General features: G+C 45.2%; 1 protein-coding gene across 2 annotated transcripts in view; it reads left to right on the top strand.

Moving 5' to 3' along the window:
* DNAH11 (dynein axonemal heavy chain 11) overlaps window positions 1-23,488 on the top strand; it is a 254,392-nt gene that overhangs the window by 106,437 nt on the left and 124,467 nt on the right. For both annotated transcript variants that reach the window (XM_045827575.1, XM_045827574.1), the window contains 6 exons: window positions 1,462-1,594; window positions 3,900-4,027; window positions 5,024-5,172; window positions 13,501-13,651; window positions 16,473-16,604; window positions 21,664-21,837. In XM_045827575.1, coding sequence (XP_045683531.1) covers window positions 1,462-1,594; window positions 3,900-4,027; window positions 5,024-5,172; window positions 13,501-13,651; window positions 16,473-16,604; window positions 21,664-21,837 — 867 coding nt within the window. The remainder of the gene's footprint in view (window positions 1-1,461; window positions 1,595-3,899; window positions 4,028-5,023; window positions 5,173-13,500; window positions 13,652-16,472; window positions 16,605-21,663; window positions 21,838-23,488) is intronic.

The following is a 23,488-nucleotide window of genomic DNA, read 5'->3' as shown; positions in this document are numbered from 1 at the left end:
GCAGTGATGGCATGCCACGGACATTATTATCCCCATTTGTAGTTCACTGCTTGATTTTGCCTGGTCTTACTGGCAATCCTGGTAACATACTTATTTTTTGGTTGGCAGACAGCATATGCAGAAATGCATGCAGTTTAGTTCAGGGTGCTTGGGTGTAAACGTATTAGTGGCCAACAACTAAAACCAGTGAGCGTGGGCATAGGAGACTTCAGAGCGTGGGTTATACAGAATTTACCGGCACGCAGGGGTCAACACGGACGGGAGCGATTGTGAAGGGGGCCCTGGGTGAGGATCTTTCTAGTGAAAAATGTGATAATTGAAATAGTAACATTTAGTTGATGAAAGAACGATAACTAAAAGACCCGTAATTATTTGGTTAGAGTAAGTTGCAGATGAGGGCTATGGGTTAGGGAAGGGAAATTAAATTGTATCATTTTCAGTAGACTTACAGTGTCTAAAAATGGCAGCTTACTATTCCTAAGGCATTCTGTTGCTTTCGTCTAGTCTTCACTGATGCTGCCCTGGTCAGCCTTTGCATAAGCTGGTGTGACCAGAGCACCAAACCTCGGGGCCACGCCATTTAACACCTTATGATTTCAAAGTGTTTGGCAGTTGTTCATCCACCCTGCAAACCCTTGTGTGACAATCAGAGTATATCTGGGTTAAGATATCAATTAGACAGACATTTATTAAGCACCTAATTCTGTGAACCCTTATCCTCAAGACTTCTTTTCCTCGGGATCCAGGTCAGGGTTTCTCAGCCTCAGCACCGCTGGCATTCTGGACCAGTTAACTCTTTGTCGTAGGGCCGCCCTGTGCATTGCAGCATGTTCGGCAGCATCCCTGGCCCTCAACCACGAGATACCCAGTAGCACGCCCTCCTCCCTCAAGCTGAGGCAATCTGCTGTTGAGAGCTACTGCTCCAGGTCCCTAGACCTCAATGCATGTCCAGACCAGTATCACAGGCATTGCCTGGGACCTTAGTAGAAATGCAGCTCATTGGCCCCGCCCCAGACCTACTGAATCAGAAACTCCATGAGTGGGTCCAGCAGTCTGTATTTTAACTCCCCTCAGAGCCTAAGCGATGCTGATGCAAGCTAAATTTTGAGCACAATCTAATACAGGCAGAGTAGATTTTAATAGCGTGAACAGGAATGCTTACTTACATTCAGTCCTTCACTTTGCAAGTGTGGTTAAAATATCTCAGACATTAGAGTGACTTCCTGTAGTCTACATTGTTCAAAGAATCCGGTGAATTGGTCCTAAGGGATTGCAGGATTAAGCTGTTCAAGATGGTGATGAAAATGTTCACATGTAACTTTTTCTTATTCTCAATCTTAATACACAAGGAACATCTAGGAACGTGTCGTGAATAAGGAAAATCCTTCAAAATCTTTTGCTTTCCATTTGACTTCTATTAATATGAATTTTCTTAGCTTTCTCTGTCCTTCTTCCCCTCAGATTTTGAGAACACTGAACCGAACATATGTTAACATGAAACAAAAACCCATTTGGAATGACTTAAACCCTAAAGCTGTGACGACAGATGAGCTCTTCGGTTTCATACATCATGCTACCCGAGAATGGAAAGATGGCAAGTAGTATTTTTTCCCCTTTTGAAGTGCTAAAAATTTCTCATCTTTATCCAGAAAAACCATTTCTCAGTTCAAGCCAATTGTAGTCACAGTTGTAGATTTACTGTTTATGTGTCGGCATTACTGGAGATACAGCAACTCAGAGCAGCATTTATAACCTATAAATTCAAGCTGGATTTGAATAAGTGGTCAATTTGCATTCAGCAGGTTTGCACTCCGAGCTGTGTATTTTATCCCACACCCGTGATGTCAGGACTCCGTGTACACCAGCAAAGAAGGCAACGCGAATGCCTCAGGGAGCGTTTATAAAGTGCCTGGTCCAGGACCCTGGCGGGCTTTGGGCAGGCAGTCTTTTGGGTCCCACAGACGAAAGTCAATCGGACGTGTTTCTTGCCTTGAAAATATTTGCAGACGAGCAGACCCTTTGTTAAAATCTGTTGTTATGACTTCTCATTTCATTAAACGCACTGTCCTCAGTGTCATCCTCGAGTCTGCTTCCCCTCTCACACCCGACCTTCAACTTCACAGCAAATCGTGTGGGCTTTACCTTTAATATACATATACAATGGTCCCTCACCTGTCGCGGGAGGTACGTTCCAGAGACCCCCGCGATAGGTGAAAATCTGTGAAGTAGCGGCGTTATATTTATTTTATTATTTACATATATTTCAAGGCTTTATAAACCCTTCCCACACTCCTATAAACCTTTCCCACGCTCTTATAAACACTTCATATGCTCTTAAACACTTTCTACACTCTTACACCTATGTAATTTTAACAACATATAAAATTCTATATGGGTACTCACCAGTGCAGTATACAGTTGTCCCTCGCTATATCGCGGTTCACGTATTGTGGTTTTAAGGGACCTGAGATACAATGAAGCCGCAATACGTGAACCGCGGTATAGCAAGGGACGAATGTATTTCAGTACTTCTCTGCAGCTACCGCACTAGTCCTTCTGGTCTCCCTGCAGTTCATTGTCCATCCAGCAGACAGAGGGCGCTCTTCAAAATGTTCGTTCTCTGCTTGCCACTTCCAGGGCGGTTCCACCGTCCTTCCATTCAACCTTTATCCCAGGCCCACAGGGTTCTTATGTGCTTAGATCCTTCTTCCCCGTGTCTGACCTCATTCCCTGCACTCTGCCCTTCACCTACTATGAATAGTCCATAAACGCTGGACTCTTTGTTTATCCTGGAACATTGCAAGGATCTTTCCATCACCGGGCCTTTGCTCTCGAAGTTCCCACCCTCTGCAACACTGAAAGGATTTGCACAGCCTCCTCCCTTACGTTATGAAAGGATCCCATCAAATGTCACATCAGAGAAGACTTCCTTGCTGATCCTGTGTTTAGAAGCCTACCTCATCATTCTTAATTTGTGGGACAATCAAATTTTGCTCATCGCTTTTAATCTTTTTTTAAAGGACTGTGGCAGGAAGGGAATAATATCCATTTATACTGAAAATCTGTGGAAGCTTTCGAGTGATGCTGGCTTTTTTTGAATTATGGTGGCGAGTTCTACTACCTACCATCACTTATGTTTGCACAAAATACTTCACAGAGGAAACAAAACATTCCACATACATGGATTAAACCATTTTTCTCACCATGGTATTATGTACTTGAATTTTGAAAAGTCAGCAACTATTAAATACACCATGTAATACACTATGCTTAGATAGGTAGTAACGGCTAAAAGGACTGTGAATTTAAAATGTTTTTGTCTCTACGTCTTGTCAAGTAATGATAACTTAATATAATGCCAGTGACCAAATTTATCAAGGAATTGTAGAGCACGCCTGAATACCGGAGCTGTAGAATTATGCCCCTTGTTATAGAAAAATGGGGAAGGTAAAATAAACTGCTGTTTGCCCTGAAATAGATACTGAACGTATGCGCATGAGAAAGGATAATGCCTGGTGTAATGCCTGGACGATGTGGTGCACGCTCTGAGTGTCATGTGGGTTGCCTTTTATAAATTCCCACAACTGCTCCTCAAGGAAGTTACTGTCACCTTTGTTTGACATCTGGGGAAGTTCAGCCAGCGAAGTTCACCAGCCTCCTCGTGAATGTGAAACTCGCCCTTGGTCTGGAGCCCAGGAGTGGCTCAAACACATTGCCTGCCAGAGAGAGGCAACACATTTACAGAAAGTTTATTTACTTACTAAAAAAGCAGGATTGAGGGTGGGAGGTGGGGGTGGGTGGGGAGGGGGAAAGTGGTGGTGGGAAAATGGAGACTACTGTACTTGAACAACAATTAAAAAACAAAACAAAACAAAAGACTGTTTACTCTTCATTTATAGGTCTCTTCTCATCCATTCTGCGAGAACAAGCAAATCTTCCGCATGATGGACCGAAATGGATCGTCCTGGATGGAGATGTTGACCCCTTGTGGATCGAATCACTGAACACTGTCATGGATGACAACAAGGTGACTCCGCTTCAGAGATGAACCTTAAGCTCACACCCGGAGGGCATTACGTGTGTTGCTCACTTGTTGACTGTAGTAGTGGTTCTCAGGCATCAGCCTGATGTTCTTTATGTAGTTACTGCTTTGATGAGTGGCGCTTTTCCGCTAATTCTCTCCATGTCACTGTTAAAGAGTTTACGTGAATACATTTTTCTTGCCTGTTTTAAATTTGACCATCTTTAAAAAGAGATATGTATTCAAGAATTTAGGTCATACACATTTTACCATTTCTAAGAGCTAGGCATAAATCATATGTTTCATCTTTGATGAAGGGTGGCATGCTTGAATAATGATGGACAAGTTCAACATTAAGTGGTTCCCGTGGCTACCGATTCAGTATAAACGCATTCCTAAGCATTTTGCCGTGGTTCATCCAGCATTCCCAGTAAAATCAATGTGAATGGACAGGTCTCTGAGGCACCGTTTAAGCCACGCCAGGTCTATCATTAGAGGTCAGGAAAAAGAATTCAGTAATCATCATTCCTATAGAATAGAGTCAGTTACCCCCTTAAGTTCACAGTAATTACTGCTTTTTGAGCTAAGACATTGTTTATCATAAAATATAGGTCTGAGATCTTTATGCTTGCATGAGTTTCTATAGCCAAATGGGTAATTGTGGTATTTCAGATCCTAAAGAAAGTTTATTTTTGCGGTATTCAGGCCTTTTTAAGTAGTCATCTACCAGAACAAATGTCTTATATTTAGTAATAATTACCACAGTTATTTAAAGGTTGGCATCAATAAATCCCTTTTGGTGAGTTTGTTCCTCAAGGGCCAGTGAGCGCCCCTCCGGATGAATCGGGGTCTTTATTTGGTCTGTGCCGACTGCTGACTCAGGACAGTGAGCTCACGGCCCTGGCCCTGCTGCCGGGGGAAGTGCTCTCGTCGTTAGCGGGAATTGGCGGTGCTGCTCCGCCCCAGAGTGACCGGCTTCTTCTGTGCTGTGCTCCGGTCCAGGTGCTGACCTTGGCCAGCAATGAGCGCATAGCCCTCACGCCCTCCATGAGGCTGCTCTTCGAGATCCATCACTTAGGGACAGCCACCCCGGCCACTGTGTCCAGAGCTGGTGTCCTCTATGTGAACCCACAAGATTTGGGCTGGAATCCGTGAGTACCGCTTTCTGTAAAATTGTGGTGAAATGTACTTAATCTAAAATCTGCCACTTTAATCATTTTTCAGTGTACAATTCAGCGGCATGGAGGACATTCACAGTGTTGTGCAACCATCTCCAGAACATTTTTTATCTTCCCAAACTAAAGCCCTACGTCCACTGAACAGTGACCCTCCAGTACCCCCTGCCCTAGTCCCTGTCTATTCAAATGCTCTAGGCACCTCTTACGGACAGAATCGTACACTAATTGTCCTTTTGTGATGGGCTCATTTCTCTTAGTGTGTCTTCGGAGTCCATCTGTGTTAGGGCATGTGCCAGAATTGCCTTCCTTTTTAAGGCTGAATGATATTCCATTGTATGTTTCCAGTATAGACCCCATTTTGTTTATTTATTAATTCATCAACAGATGCTTGAGTTGCTTCTATCTTTTGGCTGTTGCAACTAATGCTTCTAGGAACAGGGCATACGGATACCTCTTTGAGTCCCTACTTTGAGTTATTCTTGGGAGAGATACACACGTAGAACTAATAGATCACACGGTAGTTTTATTTTTTTCTGTTATTTTTTATTGTTGTTTAGTTACAGCTGTCCCGCCTTTCCCCCCGCTGCTCTCCTGTGCCCCGTTTCCCACCCCCTCACTCCCACAGTCAGTCCCCCCACATTGTCCGGCCCGTGAGTCCTGTATTCGTGTTCCTCGACTTGCCCCTCCCCCCTCCTTTCCCCCGCTGTCCCTCTTCCCGCGGCCCTCTGGTCACTGTCTGTCTCTTCTTTATTCCCACGTCTCTGGTTCTGTGTTGCTCATTTGTTTGCTTTGTATGATAGTTCTTCTAAAATTTAAAAATAGAGCTACCCGAACTGGTTCTATTTTCAAATTGTAGAAGAACTATCACGCTGTTTCCCACAGCGGCTGCATCGTTTTGCGCTCCCACCAGCAGGGCACGAGCGCTCCCGCCTCTGCGTTTCCTCCCCAAACTTGGTGTTTCCTCTGCTGTTTCACAGTGGCCGTCCTGATGGGTGTGAAACGTTACCTCATTCCAGTTTCCATTTGTGTCTTCATCATGATTAGTTATGTTGAGCATCTTTTCATGTACTTGTTGGCCACTTACATATTTTCTTTGGAGAAATGCCTATTTCAGTCCTTTGCCTGTTTTTAAGTCCATTTGTTTGGCTTTGTTGTTGTGAACATTTCTTTTTATCTTAGTTTTTAAAAGAGCTAAAAATTTGTATGATTATTTGAAGAATGTATTAGCAATCAAATTTAAAGCTGATTAATTAGACTAGTTTAAGGAGAATTAAGTTAGTATCTGAAGGCCTCTGTCATTTTTAGTTGGATGTTACTGGTTCATACCACATTCCTGTTAAGAAATCAGTATTTGTTGAAGAGGTGAATGAATAGCAATAGCTCATATGGAGTGCTTAGATGTGAACACACTGGTTAGTGAGCATGTGTGAGTGTGTGCATACGATGTGCACATGTGAACAGCTGGTGATGCTTTGACTTAGAAGAAGTTTATTGTGCCTGCTTGCTTACTCTCCCCATGCTCACAGTTCCCGTAATTCCTCCTGGAGGTCACTCGTCACCTCCTGCAGCACTTCCGCTGGGAGCTGCGGAAATGCCCGAGCTCTGCGCACGGACACGTGCTGTGGCTGGTGTGCTTCCTGAGCCAGATCCTCCTGTGCCCTCCCCCGTGCTCTGCGCCCCAGAGGCCGTCCTGTGAGGGCCACTGCAGTGTACTCCGTGCCCCGAGGCTCCTGGGTGCTTGGGCCAGTGCGGAGCCCTGGCGGGAAGTGAGAGGCAGAGAGGAGATGAATGAGGTCAGGCTATTTATCCCCCTGGCTCCCTCCCTGCGGGGTCCCATCAGGATGACTGTGTCCCTCAATGCCAGGTCATGGCTCCTCTCAGATCTCTTCCTAAGATTCTTTCCTTCCGGGGCTGGTGTCCTTCATTCTTTCGTCCTTGCAGGGATAGGTGCTGCAAGCCTTGCTCAGTTACTCCCCTGTGGCATGGCACCCTCCTCCCGGTGTCCCACTGCATGCCCGCACCTGTCCGTAGTCCTCCTGCCCTGCGGACCCCCCCTCACTCTCCTGATTGGAGGAGGACACCTGTTTGAGCCCAGCACCTGCTGAGGCACTTCTCCAGGCTGCTTTTTCCGTGTGCTGGTGGGCTCACTATGGAGTCTCCTCCCTTAACTCTGCAGCAAAGGAGAGCCGCGTTCAGGCTTTTGTGTTGAACAAAGCTTTATTGAGTTGGGCTCAGGGAGGGAGTGATTTTTGCAGGTCAAAAAGGAGGAGTTCTCGGGTGTCCACCTCCTGTGTCCAGCTAGTGCTCTGATGACCCCTTAGGATACTTCTGTTGGGTGGGGGCTAGCTGAAGGAGACTCTCCAGTACGCTGGACTCCCCCACACAGACAGCAGGAACAATCTTTGCACCCCATCTCCCTCAGAGGACCCCCAACCCTCACTAGGAGTGGGCTAATTTCAATAGCGAACCTCTCAGTTCCCCAGGTCTCTGTAATCCAATCTCAATCACATCGTGTAGAGTTGTGTGCTAGGAAAAGCTGCGTGAAGAAGGACTTTGCATCTAGGGAGTCGCAGAGACACCAGGTGGGTAAAGAGACACTGCGTTTGCCTTCCTGAGAGAGTCAAACAAGTCCGTCTTCACCATTACACTTTATCTTTATGGTGGTTTTGTTTCATCTAAGATCTAAGGATAGGTTTGCATGTGTGTGTGTATGACCAAAGGCCCATCCATGCAGGTCATGGTCCAAAGCAATGGGGATCTTCTCTAAAGGGTATTTTTATATTTTCACCTTCTACCGCCACAAACCTTCAATGAGAACTACAAATAATGGCTGCTTTTGGTTGAGGGGTGTCTTTGTCACTTCGCATTTATTGTGTGCCTCACTACCTTGCTTTAATGTCATAAATACTACTGACTCACGTGATCTTTAATTGCCTTCTGAGATCAACATAATGATTAACCCAGTTTTCTAAACCAGTATCTTAGGTCCCAATTTTTAAATTTGAAAGTGTTAACGGTTACAGACAAGTGAAAAGGTAGTAGTACCCCCTCCGCCTGTACCACTGCGCCCTCTTTCCCTGCATTCATCAACTGCATCAATTTCAATGCGTTTAGTTTCTGTCTGGATGGACACACTCTCTCTGACAGGCACAGAGACACACATATTTTCTACTTTTATTTGTTTTTGGTGACTTATTTCAAAGTAAGTCGGACACATTGAGACACTTCATCCCTAAGTACTTCAGCATTTATCTCCTAAGAACTAAGATACTCTTCTGCATGAACACAGTATAATTAGCATACATAAGAAATTTATCCTTGAACCCTTATCTGATAAAGTCATTTTTTTCAAATTTTCCCATTTATTCTGTGAATTTCCTCCATAGCTTTTTAAAAAATCAAGCATCAAAACAAGAGTCACACATTGTATATATTTGTCTCTATTATCTTTTAAACTCTAGAATAGACCCCCGCCTCCTTCTTTTTTTAAATTGAATTTACTCCGGTGACACTGATTCACAGAACCATACAGGTTTCAAGTGCACAACTCAACAGAACATCCACACTCTGCATCGTGTGCGGTCTACCCAAGCAAAGTCTCTTTCCGTCCCATTTATCCCGCCTTTGCCCACCTTCCCTCCCCCACCCCCTGCCCTGGGGCCGTCATCTCCTTGTTGTCTGAGTCTGTGGGTCACGTGTATATGTTTTGTTTAATCCCTTCACCTTCTTTCATGCACCCCCCCAAACTCCCTCCCCTCCGACAGCTGTGTGTCTGTTCCGTTTTTCCGTGCCTCTGTTTCTGTTTTGTCAGTTCATTTTGTTCATCACGTTTCCACATCTCCCCACCTCTCTCTTTCATGCCATCTACAGTTTTGAAGAGAATAAGACAGATATTTCACAGAACCACCCACTGGTGGTTGCAAAGTGGTGATTTCCCAATTTAGTTGCTCTCTCTACACATATTGGGTGACATTTTCCTGTAAAGAACGTTTTCTCTGACATTTTTTCTTCTTCCTTCCCTTTCTCTTTCTTCTTTTCTTTCCATTTTCCTTTCATTTTTGAGGAGTATCATTTTCTATTTATGGCTTCTTTCATTTAGGTTCAGTGGCTAATAATTCATTACCTGCATTATTCTTCTGTATGCTCACATTGTCCCAAATTTTACCAGCAGGAACCTCTTCAAATCAGCCAGTTCAGTGTTCTTTTTTTTTCCTTTCTTCTTGTCCTCCTAAGACTTTGAGTACTTTGCTTTCTGGCTAAAAAAGATACTTCTGACTTATCTCAGACTTTCCTTACCTGAGGCCTGATTCAGCCATTTCTCCAAGGAACCAGAGGAAACTACTTTTTGGATAAGGAATCTATTTAGAATTCAGTATAGGGATCCTAGGTGTGCTCACTGCCATTGGTATGTCATTGCTTTTGGGTCCTTTTCAGTGAGCAGAATTAGGACAAATTTTTTTTTACCTCATATTGTAAGAATTGTTAAGATATTGTAGATACACATTATTAAATACTATGTTCATTGTATCTCCTTGGGGTTCTGTTTAAGGACTAAAAATAGTGCCATTGTCATGTAAGCTTCTTAGAATATTTTGTTAAAATTTACTGAGCTATCATAAAAAATAAATTTACATCCACACTTTTACAGACCTGATATACGGAGCATATCAGGTCAGACAACAGCCTTGAAATCACATCCACACGTGACCTGCTATAGAAACCCAGTACTATTTTACTTAAGTTCTGAGTTCTGAGTCAGTTTACTGGAAGAATCCTGGATAGTTCATGTGAGTCTGCTGAGATACTGAGAAGGAGAGAAAGGCACAGGAATTGGAAGAACAGTTCTGAAAATTGGGATTAGCAAGAATTTTTTTTCTAGTGGAAAGAAGTGAAATGCATAGCAAGAGAAAAAAGCATATAGGCGAAGAATTATTTAAATGCATTCATAATTATTTAAATTATTTTAGTAATTACTTATAGTGAACTTCACACTGAAAATGGGATCTACCAAACTATGTGTTACTTTGCTTGTAAACAATAATGGGAAAGTTGGAAATATCTGTAGAACTTAGTTTGACTCCAAAAGAGATTCCTGGAAAACAACTTCTGGGGGTCACGACTTTAGGTGTTTTTTTTCTACTACTTTGGCTTAAAATCTCCTTTTGGCTTTGTCCCCTAACACTCTCGCCTGCACTGGATGAGCTTGCTGCCTTCCACCCCACAGGCCTGTCCTTTTGTGTCTGGACACTTCATATATTTGTAAACATAAGGATTCAGAAATAACCAATGTGCACTGCTGACCAGCAATGTCCTTCTAACTTCTGACATTTGTCCCAGCCTCTGTGAGTGATAAAGAACCTGATGCTGGCTGTGAGGGGAAAATTATAGGGCGCTCTGATAAATTCCCGCTGTGTCCTATATGACAGATCTCAACCCCAGACTGTTGACTAGTAGTTGAAAAAAAAAAAAGCTTTTCGAAGCCTGAAAACTTTGGCTACCTGGGTAGTTTCCAAACCACAGGGTTTTAGACTCCGTGTGACACACCTACAGCAGTTCTGGAGAAGGGAATAGCAACAGAGCTGATTGTATAGAACACGTTTGCAAATGCTGAAGAGAGGAACATTCTGTTAATGACCTGGAAACTGGCATTAAGGTGATGCCTTACGGCATCATAATGTAGCTGCTTCCTGAAGCGACTTGTCATTTTCAGCTGTGTGTCTTGCAGTAGCAGTATATGTGTCATTTGGTCAGGTTCAAATCTATAGAATTTTTTTTAATGATAAGGAACTTTTTTATAAAGTTGGAAAGAATCACCAACAAGTACCAATCTGAATCCTCAATTTTTGCCATTGCTGAAAATAATAGTCTCTCTTTTTAAATTTTTAGTAGTCTTTTTCAGTGACCGTTTTGGTTCCAAACTATGAAAATTGAGTGGTAATTTGTACATGAAATTATCAACTGTTCATATTTAACAACATAGACTTTTCCACTCTGCATTGTGACTGTTCAAGGCCGGACAGGTTCATGGGATTCATGTAGAAGAATATTCACAGAGCGGCTGGGGTGTCTGACGTGGCTTTATCTGAGGGTGGGCAATCCATGCATGCTGCAAGCCACGTGTCCCCATGCATGTCTCTAATGTCAAGGGTGACACCGTCCCCTGTCCCCTAGTATGGTACCCAGTGAGGAGCCCCTTCCCCCTTAAATACTGGATACAAAGAAAGCCGGCAGGGTGCCAACAGATAGTAGGCAACAGAGCTCCATAGTACACGTGCGAGCCCACTCAAGGCTGTGGGAACACTGCTTATCAGGCCCGTTCACAGGGTTATGGAAAACTGCTCCCCTCAGTTGCCCAGACATCTGGGTGAGGAAGCCAGACTGCCTCTGTTTACCCTGCACACTCCCTAGGCTGTCTGGTGTTGTTTGGCCCTGGCGGAGCTCATTTGGGGGCCTTTTTATATTTTCCAGGCAGAGTCAGCTCTCAGCATGTCTCCTGGTTTGGTTGGACTCACTTCCTTACTGAGGAGGTAATTTGTACAGTAGCATCATCTGCTCATGGGCTCCGTAGGTTTTCTCTCCAAGACAGAAGAACTGCCAAAGTGGGTCAGTGAAAGTAGCTCTTCCCTGCCCCCTGAGCACAAAGACCGTTTTCCCTTCTGGGGCTGTGCTGAGGCGACAGCTCCCGGTTATCTCCACATAGCCTTCGGCTCCCACAGCGGCTGGACGGACTGTGCTGGGATGGCGAGGGGGAATCTGCCGTACCCATCAGAGCGCGGGCTGCCACTCTCGTGCCCGGCGGCGACACTACCTTTCTGAGATGCACAGCGAGGCTGAGTCTAGACCTGAACCCAGTGCTCCCAGTTCCACCAGCTCTGTGCTATTGAGAATTGCTCTATGTCAGACAGTGACCTAAGGACTCTACATGAGAACTGCTTTAATTCTCAGAACAACCCTGAGAAGTCTCTATTATCATCATCTCCACTGACAGACGAGAAACATGAAGCAAGGAGAGGTTTAGTAACTTGCCCAAGCTTGGTAACAAAGTTGAAGAAAATGGGGGAGCTGGGATACAGATCCAGAAAGTTTGACTTTGGAGTTCCCTCTCTCTGGGCAATCCCCACCTCAGTCCCCATCAACAGTAAGCTCTGGACACTAAGATTCCACTTCTGGCAGCTGGTGCAGTAGGATGAGTAGCTGAGGGGTAGGCGTGGCCTTCCAGCCTCTGGGCCTGGGAACTAACACCTGTTGTCCATTGTTCTCGGTATCCACTGTCACTGTCACCCAGATGTGCTGTCTCAACTTATTATCATGCACGGACTTCAACTGAAAACCATTCATCTTGGCCCTGAGAAAAGCTTTGACAGTTCATATTTTATAAACCCAATGTTAGTGTAAAGGTAGTTGAATATTGAATAAAACCCTATTGTGAAGCCTCATGAAAACCAAAGGGAGCCTTTTGAAAGCTCATCGTCTTGCCTTAATTTCTTCTGATACTGAAACTGTGAACTCTGACCCGCTGAAAGCAAGGCGTAGTTGTAATTGGTCTGGGCACACAGCTTCTCTGCTGGCAGCCCAGTGTATTTATTATCACTGCTTCCTATTTAGTGAGGACTTTTTGAGCAGGTATTTTTCATGTAACATCATACAGTTTCTCCCCAGAGACTACTGCGGATGCTGCTAAGCAGTACTTCATCTCATTGATAAGTATTACTTTATTAATAAGTTAGAGATAGTGTATCAAAATTAATAACATTGTATAAGCTTCAGATTGCTAGACCTGTCCCCACGAATGAGATGCCATTTCAGAGCCAGGTATTGGAAACGTATTATCGACTCTGAGGTCACAGTTACACGTGTCCAGTGGTAAAGGGGGACTTTGAAGTAGCCCCTATGGAATCTTCACCTTTTTATTTGTAGCTGGTTTCTCATTGCTAAATAATTGATGCCCAGGTTAATCAAGAAAAATCCCAAGCTGTTTTCATAAACGAGGTTCACCCTGTGGGGACAAACTGCACTTCCTTGCACATGCTCAGTAATGCTACTTTTAGTTTATTATTTCTGGCTTCTTCATGCTGTTAGGAATGTCTTTTCATTCTTTTCCTTAAAGTAAAAATTGCCACTAAAAGAAGTTTTTAAAGAGTCATTTGAAAATATTTGCAGCTTCAGAAATGGAACGAGCTCACTGAACACTTCCCTGAAGTGTTGACGACCAAGCTGTGTGGGGGGGAGACGCTTCTGAGTTGATGAAATCCTGCTTTTCAGAACAGGGGGCAGTCAAAGCTTTTCCATGTTCTTTTCCAGGTACGTGGCCAGCTGGATAGACAGGAGGCAGCATCAATCAGAAAAGGCCAACTTAACGATTCTGTTTGAGAAATACGTTCCTGCGTGCTTGGAGAAGCTGAGAACAAGCTTTAAAACCATCACTTTGATCCCAGAGAACAGCCTGGTGCAGGTGTGTCTTCCGAGACATCGTGGGACCTGCCAGCCCTGAGGCGGCAGCGGGGCTGACCACGGCAGCGAGGGGAAGATCTTGCTGGAGCTGAGGTTTCTCCAACCCTCGCTCCTCAACCCCCGTGTCCCCTGGTGCCTTTTGCAAACCCCTGAGACACACCTGTCCTGTTCTCTTGTCATTCAGGTTTGTGATCTCTCCCACAAGACTGTGAACTAGAGGGCTGAAGCCGCCTTTTATTCATTTTTGTATTTCCAGAGACATGCAGGGGTACTACCAGCATTTAGTAGATGCTGAATATGCCTTTATTGAGTCAAGTGTACCTCCCAAGCATATTTAAATAGAAGAAGAAGGGCAAAGTTGTAACAGCCTTCCTTGTTTTTCTCTATCCTACATGATTGGCCCAGAGAAGGTGCTCAGTGTATTTTTTGAATACAAAGACTCCTGTCTCTAAAGACGTGGACTTACAGAAAGTGTCTAGACTCAACCACGTAGGTGTCACTGCCCACGGACCTCCCTTCCTCTCCTCCCCCACCCCAAACATTTCAGAAGCCCAGACCAGTCTACACGGACAGGTCCTAATATTCCCAGGTAGCACAAGTAGTTTTTCAATCCTTGTGAGACAGCTGGTGAGAATGAAGGGTGCACATGAAATGCTGTCATGGAAGCAAATAAAGATAATTCATGGCACACAGGGACGAAGGCTGTGACCCGAATCTCGGGGTGAGAAAGCCCCGTCCCCAGCCTCGAGAAGCATAAAACTTCACCAAAGATTTATCACTGGAAACCTTCCTGTTTTTCCTACAGGAGCAAATTTGGTTTCAAAGTATTTTGTTACCATTAACTTACTATGTTACCGAATTTGTTTGAAGCTAATTTAGATAAAGTCACAAGCATAATAAGAAGAGAAAGTTCAGGTTTTTTGGATTATTCACACACCAATTAAGTAAACGCTAGTCTTCAGCAGTAATTATCTGAGGTATAATTTATTTCTGAAAGCAGGTCTGAATTTATTCATAATGAATTAATTATGTGGTTAGCCTAATTAGACTTCCTCTGGTGTAATACTTGTAAAAAGCATGGTTGTGTTCTTTCTCAAGTTGACTTGTGTATTTGTGTGATTCTCTGTGGTGTGAATTTTTTCATTCAAGAGTAGTGTGAAAATAGGTCAGTAGGAATTAATATGACTTCCTCCTTTTGTAGTATTCAGAAGTGGTATTTTCTCCTCAGCTTCTTTTTAGCTGTTTTACACAATAGTCTCTTTTCTGTGGTTACTTCTAAGGACATGGATTTGAAACAAAAATGGGCATAAAGGAGAATAGTTTAACAGCTACTTTAAGAAATTAGTGTATTATGTTTTCCAGATATCAAACTTCTTTGCTTTAAGTTCTGTGTATTTAAGGTGTATTCTGTGTACTTAAAAAGGTGTATTAGCTCTTTTAGAATGTGCACCAGAGTGTGATTTCATTAATTGCTGACACAGCACTCAAAATGTGTTTTAAGTACTGTGTTTGGAAGAAAATAGGAAAGAAACCTAAGTTATTAGAGTGTTCGAATCGATGGGTAACTCAACATGGAGACCTTCCGGTATCGTTGTTTTGGTTAGAACGGTTCCTTACACCAACGTGGCTTCCACCCAGAAATAGCAAAGCCTCAGAACTGTGCATTATTTTTCTTGGTAACAAATTGGTGAGTTTTCTTCTATTAGAAAATGATTTTAAATTGGCAACCATAACACCATATACAGTACTAGAAGTCAGGAGAGGAGATGGGAAAATGCAGCAGGTACTCACCTGATAAAATTAAAAGCCTCTCCAGACTATGGCCAGGACCACCCCCCCGCCACCGATTTGCCCTCTTCCGGGGCTGGGAGGGAGGGGCAGTCCTCACGGGCTGCGATAAAGCTTGCATTGCTGTGTATATGACAGCAAAAAAAGTCTGTTGCTGTCCCCTAAAACTAGGGGAAGGGCGTCATGAGTTTTGAGGGTCTGTGACAATGTGAGTTCGTGACAACTAATTGTGCCTTAGAGAACTAACCCAAAACCGTGTGCATCACGGGTTATCATTGCCCACGGGAAAGGCCTCGGCAGCCGCCAGGGCTCCCTTGCTGATACCCTGAATACCTGGTACCCTGATGGGAGGGGTAGGTTCCACATCAACAGAGGGGTGGGACTCGCCTGGGGTTGGGGGGATGAAGAATGAATTCCTGAAAAGCTAAATTTAGCCCGATGTCCAAAAAACAATGCCACCGGCTAAGGCCGACAGTCTGACTTTCTAAACTGATGGCCACAGGTGGGGAAAGGGGCTGCCCACGCACTAAGGGGAGGGGTGTTACCTAAATGCCCGACGAGAGGGAAATCGTTAAATAGGCCTGTCCACCCGGAGGAGTGTCACTCATTCATTCCCAGTGACGCTGTAGGACAACACGTACTGGTAAGAAAAGATTCCTCAGTTTGTACTCGCCGGTTAGAACGTGGGTTACAGAGCACTGAATGTGGTCCGACTCCCTGTTTATAAAAAAGAGCATAGATAGACCCCTCTTTTTTTGCTTATCTGTTTGTTACAGTGACTAGTAATTGGACAGCTTCAGATTTTAAGTTTTTAATAGTTGTTACTTAGAAGACCAGTTTGATTGAAAGTGGCAAAGGTTTTCCTCTGTTGACATAGAAACTTGAGGCAGTCTCTCCCAATGTAGCAAATCATGGCGTAGGGAAAAGCGATGTCCTCTCTTAAGGATAAAGTGAATTTGTTCGTGAGTCTTAAAAACATACTCCACTGCTGCAAAAACGTTGCCCTAAATGAATGCGTACTTCTTGTTCTTTAGACTATTTGTGCTCTTCTGGAATGTCTGCTGACTCCGGAAAATGTACCTTCCGACAGCCCAAAGGAGGTTTATGAAGTCTATTTCGTCTTTGCTTGTATCTGGGCCTTCGGAGGGGCCCTGCTGCAAGACCAGGTGTGTTTGGGAACAGTTTACAGCTCCAGTTGTCTGTGGGAGGGATGGTTGTACTCTGTGACCCCTATGTTTCTCTTCCATTACAGAAGTCTGTGGTACTTGCCCTGCTCTCTCCTAAGCCTGGGCATTGCCCAGGCACACTCAGCCAGACTGACTATTCTGACCTTGGCCGACAATGCCAGATCCATAGCCCTCCACCAGATGGCCCTCTGCCTGGGCTGTGGGTCCCACCAGCCTGGGGAGCAGTGCCTGCCAGCAGTATGCCTAAGACCGAGCTCTTCCTCTGTTCTTCCTTCTCCGCTGTGGCACTCCCATCCCCCGCAGCTGCCCCCATCTGAAACCTGGGAGGCCTTACTCTTCCTCATTCGCCAGATGCTCTCAGGGTCCATCACAAAACAGCTGTTGAGTCTGCCCCCTCTTCTCCACCCCTATAGCCCTAATTCAAGGGTGAAACATATTTAGATGGTCCTGGGCTGTCATAGTGTCCTAGCTTGGGCTGCTGCAACAAAATATCAAACAGAAATTTACCTTCTAGAAGTTCTGGAGGCTGGAAGTCCAAGGTCAAGGTGCCAGTGTGGTCGAGTTCTGGTGAGAACGCTCCTCCTGGCCTGTAGACAGCTGCTTTTCCTGTTTCCTCACATGGCAGAGAAGGAAAGATAAACCTTCTGGTGTTCCTTCTCGTTGAGGGCACTACTCCCTTCACAAGGGCCCCGCTCTTCTGACCTCGTCTAAACCTGATCACCTCCCAACGGCCCTTCCTCCCGATACTCTCACACTGGGCTGCAACATATGGATTTGCAGGGCGGGGGCAGGGGTTGCCATACCACCCATAGCTTATGCTAACCTTCAGATTGGCTTCTTTGTCTCTAGTTTCTCTTCTTGCTTCTCAGTCTCATACATGACTCCCAGGGAATACTCAACCCCAGGCCAGTTCCTTTCCACTGGTCTTTCCTTCGGCCTAAAGAGAAGCTGTCTCTCCTGCACAGCGTTTCTAGTACACCCCACGTGTGGCTTCTGATTTCTTTTGGGCAGACACTTGAGATAAGAACTTTCACAAGTGTACCCATACACACAAGCACACACGCATGCACACACCACTGAGACTAGCCAAAGTGCACAGTGGGAGTTTTTCAGTGTTAGACATTTGTGCATCTAATCTCCACCATGCACCTCTCTCTGTAGATTTTCTCGTGTAATTTTCACAAAAATTCTTCAAGCTATCCACATTTTGCAGGTAAAGTACAGCTCAGAGAGGTGAAGTGATGTGACCAAGGTTACACTGATGGGAAATGACGATGTCAGGACTCCGACCCAGGCACGCCTCCAAATGCCACCCCTCCCAGGCTCCCTCAGGCTCGTCATGGCCATAGTGCTTCGGCAGGTGCCCCTAAAGCTCTGCACTAGAACTAGGTGGCACACATCTTGCAGGCTTCCCCAGATGTCTCCAGATGTACACAGGGAGTTTAAGTTGGAAGGCATCACAGCCACGAGTACTTGCCCAAGGCGGTAAAATACACGGCTGCTCTGACCTGTGGCCCACGCCAGCTTCTTGTCGCTAGGTTACCAGAAATCGTGTCTGTAAATAAACATGATGTTCACTTGGCCTCCTAGGCCTTATTTCGACCCTTCTCAGGAGCCACATTTTCTTCTGGAATCTCCAAGTGCATTGTGAAGAATAACAGCCCTTAGCTTTGAGTGAGCGTCAGGGACGGGTGTTGGGTGACTTCACATGGTTCTTCTCAAAAGCACAGTTTACAGCAGCTGTGGGTTTCTTCTTTGTGGAGACCACCCATAGAATTTCCCCTCTACCCAACCACCCATGGGCTTCTTCCCCAGTGTTCTCCACAAGGGTTTTCCTTTCCCAGGACTGAAAAACCAGGGAAATCGTATGAGTGGGATGTTGACTGCTGAGGTTTTGCCCTCCTAACTCTCTGCCTCCCCTTCCTCCCAGACCATCCTCTTCATCTTTCCAATTTCCAAACACGGCTGCCTTCAGGCTGGAAGCTAGGCATCAGAGTGCGCACCTTTCTGTCCAGGTGCTTTCTCCCTAATTAATAGTTGTCATCATTGTCATCATCATCATCATCATCATCTTTAAATTTTTAAAAAGGGTCCGACTATGAAGCATTCAAAATAGAGGCCACGAGGTTGGAAGCAGGAATGAAGCAGACCCAGAAACAATCTTTGGATAGCCGCACATTAGTTCACCACATCTGAGTGCCTCCTCCCTGCAAGGAACGTGCTCAGGGCTCTTCATAAGCTATCTCACTGACACTTAAAAGACAAACCTCTGCTGTAGTACAGCTATCCTCTCTCTTCTTTTACGAAAAGGAGCTGAAACTCCGATGCGTTAGCCAGCTTGAGGACGCAGAGCCAACTAATATCTTAGCCGGGTTCAAACTGTACTAGGCTGACTCTGGAGCTGTGTTCTCCCCCCAGGCCCAGGAAGGGTTGCAGACCCCTCCAAAACAGGTCTTCCGTCGCCGGTTCCGGGGCTCCCGTGAACTGCCATCATCACTCCTCCCTGGCTGCTGCGGTCACCTCGTCACTGGTCTTTCTGCCGCTGTGCTTGCTCTATAATCCATTATCTCCTCGGCAGCCACAGTGATTCTTTTGATATAAGTTGAATTTTTTTATATGCTCTAGAATGAAACACACTCTAATGGATTTCTATTGTCTTCCCCCCTTTTAAAAAGTTTTCAATTACAGTTTACTTTCACTATTATTTTGTATTGGTTTCAAGTGAACAGAGCAGTGGTTAGGCCGTCACGTGCTTTACAAAGTGTTCCGCTCCCCCGGATATTTCCAGGACCCCTTGGCACCATACACAGTTACCCCAATATTATTGACTACGCTGTACTCCCTGTGCTGTACTTTACATCCGGTAACTATTTTGTAACCGCCAACTTGGATTTCTGTGGCTTTCAAGATGAAGTTAAAGATTCTAATACCATGTGCAAGACCCCTGGACCTGGCCCTGCCTCTCTCTCCCCACCTCTTCCTCCGGCGCTCCCTCCCCTCCCGCCCCACCAGCTGCATAGGTCTGGAGCACAACGAGTTGCACATCAGGTCTTTGTGCACGCCGACCTCTTCCTGCGAACGGGAACAGTCTTCTCCCTGACCTGCACGTGCTCTCAAACACGGCTGCTCTGAACACCAGTTAAAACAGACTCACTCCTGTTACTCTCCCTTATAGCAAACTTCACTCTCAAGATGCCTAGTTTATCTGTGTCTGCATTGATGGCTCCATCTCCGCTACCCCCAGGTTTCCTCGTGTCTCCCCCTCCATCTTCCCCATGAACTTGGCCAGGGCAGAAACCTCCTTAGTTGTCTTTCCCACTATAGAATAAATGCATTGTCATTGAGCGAATCGGTGCATTAAAGATTGGTCACCAAAATTCCCTCGCTGATCTAGAGGTTAGGTGAAGTAAATTTGGCTGTAAAGCAGAAATCCTGTGTATTCTGCCTAAAAGAACAGTGCTGGATAAGTAATCCCATCTGAGCTAACTTCATTTAAGATCAACTTTGGTGGGATGACAAGGTGTCCCCTGCCACCAGTCTGAGGAGGACTGAAAGGAGCCTGAATGCTCTCCCCAGTGAGCGGCAGTGGCAGGAGTGTGAGCTTGTTTGGAGGGTGAGCAAGCTCCTCCTGCTAAGACTGCCCGCCCCTCTCAGGCCAGGCCTCACTCTCCCATCCTCCAGCCGTCCATCTGTCTCTCCCCGTGTGTGTCATCAGCCCAGGTCGTCGTCCAGGACATAAGGACACCAAAGTAAAAGCAGATCCAAGAATTCCCCCGAGAAAATGGGAGTTGAATACAATGGTCATACGCAGTGTTCGTGTTTTAGAGTTCACGAAAACTTGCTCTGCCAGGCCCTCCTGCGCACACAGACGTCCCCAGGCCAGGCCCTCCCGCGGGTGGGAGGGAGTGTGAGCTGCCAGCGCACGGTTGCCATCTCCCCTCTTCCGCTCTCCGAACTCTAGTCTTGGCCCGTACCTACCACCGTGCACAAGCAAGGACCTTGGAGCAGGGGCAGCCTGTTTGCTGCCACCGTGTCCCCTCTGGAGGGTGGGAGCTTGCCACCGGGGGGGTTTGCAGCCAGGCCCCTCGGTCGGCCGTGCCCTGATGGAAAACCAACTTCAGGCCTTTCTTCAACATCCGTCTCCCAGGCAGCTGTTCCCAGTTTTAGAATCTCAAAGGCCCACAAGGTTCCAATAATGACTTGAAAGGACGAAATAGGATTGCTGATTGCTTACTCTGAAAAATAAGGGCATTTATTAAAAATGATCATTTATTAGCTCCATAATTTTGTAAAGGAAAGGATATTTTAACACAAAAATTCCAAGAATGCTATAAGTGCAAATAAAAGATGGTATTTAACTCAAATAATGTTACCAATTTTATAAAGTATTTCTTTGTTCTTAATTTTCTCATTTACCTCAGTTGATTTGAATACTTTATTACCTCTTTAAAGAAATCAACACCAAAGTCTGATAACCACAGTCTTGCGATAGGTAGCATGGTAATTGGTATAGTAGCTCCTTGTTCAATAGAAGAACCCAGAGGTAATTTAAGGTTCACCTAACCTTACCTGGCTTTTTAAGCTAATAAATATTCCAGAGAATTTATACCCAATGGATATGTGGCAACTATAGGTATCTACCTTTCCGATAGTATCACTCCTTGTAATTTGAAGTTATTTCTTTTCTTTTTTTTTAAGATTTTATTTATTTACTTTGAGAGAGGGAAGGGAAGGAGATAGAGAGAGAGAGAGAGAAACATCAATGTGCAGTTGCTGGGGGTTATAGCCTCCAACCCAGACATGTACCCTGGCTGGGAATCGAACCTGTGACACTTTGGTTCACAGCCCGCGCTCAATCCACTGAGCTACACCAGCCAGGGCTTGAAGTTACTTCTTTTCCTTGGTTCAGTTGGTTCATTCCCATCTGTAACTGTGACTCTGCACTGCACACACTCTGTTCAGCAGGACGTGGAGGGGTTTTGCACATGTTCAGCGTGGGCTTTAAGTCTGCAACAAAGATATGTTTCACTCCCCTTAGCTTTCTGGTTGCCAAGCGGAGTTCAGCCGGTGGTGGCATAAGGAGATGAAAGCAGTCAAGTTTCCGTCTCAGGGAACAGTCTTCGATTATTATCTGGACCACACTACCAGGAAGTTTCTGCCGTGGACTGATAAGATCCCCAAATTCACGATGGATCCGGATCTGCCCCTGCAGGTAGGTGTGTGGAGCGTAGTCACTCACAGCCGCACGGCGCTGCTTCGAGCTCCTTTTGTCCTCTAGCAGCCTTTCCCCTGCCTGACGGGAAGGTATCCTTGAGGCGGTCGGCACCTACGTGTTTCCTGAGAGGGAAGACTGTCAGCTGAAGGGACAGTTAGCGAAGTGGCCATTGTGTTGCTGCAGCCTCTTTTAAAATTTCAACTTATTTCTGTGCTAACCACTTTCTTTATATTTCCCTAGAAACTTTGTGAGTTTCACTAAAAGTTGGAGGCATATTTCTGTAGTTCAGTGGATTGTTGTTTCTGTACTTATTTCTGTACTTATTTAGTACAAGGAAATCCTTATTTCCTTGTACTAAAATTCTTAGCACTTTGATATATAATTTCTTTTCTTTAACCACCCCCACTGAGTCATAAAATGAATATGCTTAACCTCCTCAACTCGTGTTTCAGATTCACACAGCAGCAGACAAATCTAAATGGAACTTCCTCTTTTTTATTGTTTCTCTTCGTAGATTGCTCTTCCACATTTCTCCTATGTCGAGTTACTTTTTATTTGAATTTGAATTCTACCTCAATCTATTTTCCTTCTTTTTAAAAAATCCTTACCCGAGGGGATATGTTTATTGAGTTTAGACAGAGGGGAAGGGGAGGGGAGGGAGAGGAGAGGAGAGGAGGGGAGGGGAGGGGAGGGGAGGGGGAGGGGGAGAGGGGAGAGGGGGAGGGAGAGGGGGAGGGGGAGGGGAGGGGGAGGGGAGGGGGAGGGGAGGGGGGAGGGGAGGAGAGAGAAACACTAATGGATTGCCTCCTGTATGCGCCCCGACCAGAGATGGAACCCACAACCTTTTGTTGCACAGGATGCTCCAACCAACCGAGCCACCTGCTCAGGGCTATTTTCCTTTTTATTATATTTCTTTCTCAGAATCATGTCATTCTAATTTATTTTGCAGCTCATTATTTCAAGTAGTACTGTATGAATAGGATATGGGTGACTTTTATGGCATCATTAGGAGGCAGCTACTGTCAAAGGAGAAACCCAATGTGTAAGTTTCCTGGAGCTGCGGTCACAACGCACCCCAAACCAGGCGGCTTAAACAACAGAAACTTCAGACTCAAGGAGTCGGCAGCCCCGTCCCTTCGGAGGGCTGTGAGGGAGAACCTGCCTCAGGCCTGGCTCCTGGCTCCTGGGGTTTGTCCCCCTGTCTGTGGCAGCGTCCCCCCCCCCAATGGTCACATGTCACTTTCTCTGTGTTTGTGTCCCGTACTCGAAATCCCCTTTTTATAAAAACACTGAGTCCTATTGGATTAGGGGCTTAACTTTATTTGTATTAGTTTTCTGTCACTGCCATAACAAAATACCCCCGACAGTGTGGCTTACGTACGCATCAGAAATCATATCGCAAGTTCTGAAGGCTGCCGTTTCATCAACTCTGCAAATGAAATGATAAAACTCTCCTCCATAGATTTGTTATGAACATCATATGACATAATGCATATAAAGTGCTTAGCATAGTCCCTGTCAAGTACTCAGCTTTCAGTAAAAGTTAATGATTGGTGTTAATGTGTAGAGAAAAGAGGCAATAGCCAAATTAAGCAGCAAATGATAACAATGAGCAGCAAGAAAGGAGAAAAAAATATCATTGCAATGC

Source organism: Phyllostomus hastatus, unplaced genomic scaffold, assembly GCF_019186645.2.
Source record: "Phyllostomus hastatus isolate PE091 unplaced genomic scaffold, TTU_PhHast_1.1 phas_scaffold_78, whole genome shotgun sequence".
Taxonomy (NCBI): domain Eukaryota; kingdom Metazoa; phylum Chordata; class Mammalia; order Chiroptera; family Phyllostomidae; genus Phyllostomus; species Phyllostomus hastatus.
This window is presented reverse-complemented; position numbering and strand designations above follow the sequence as displayed.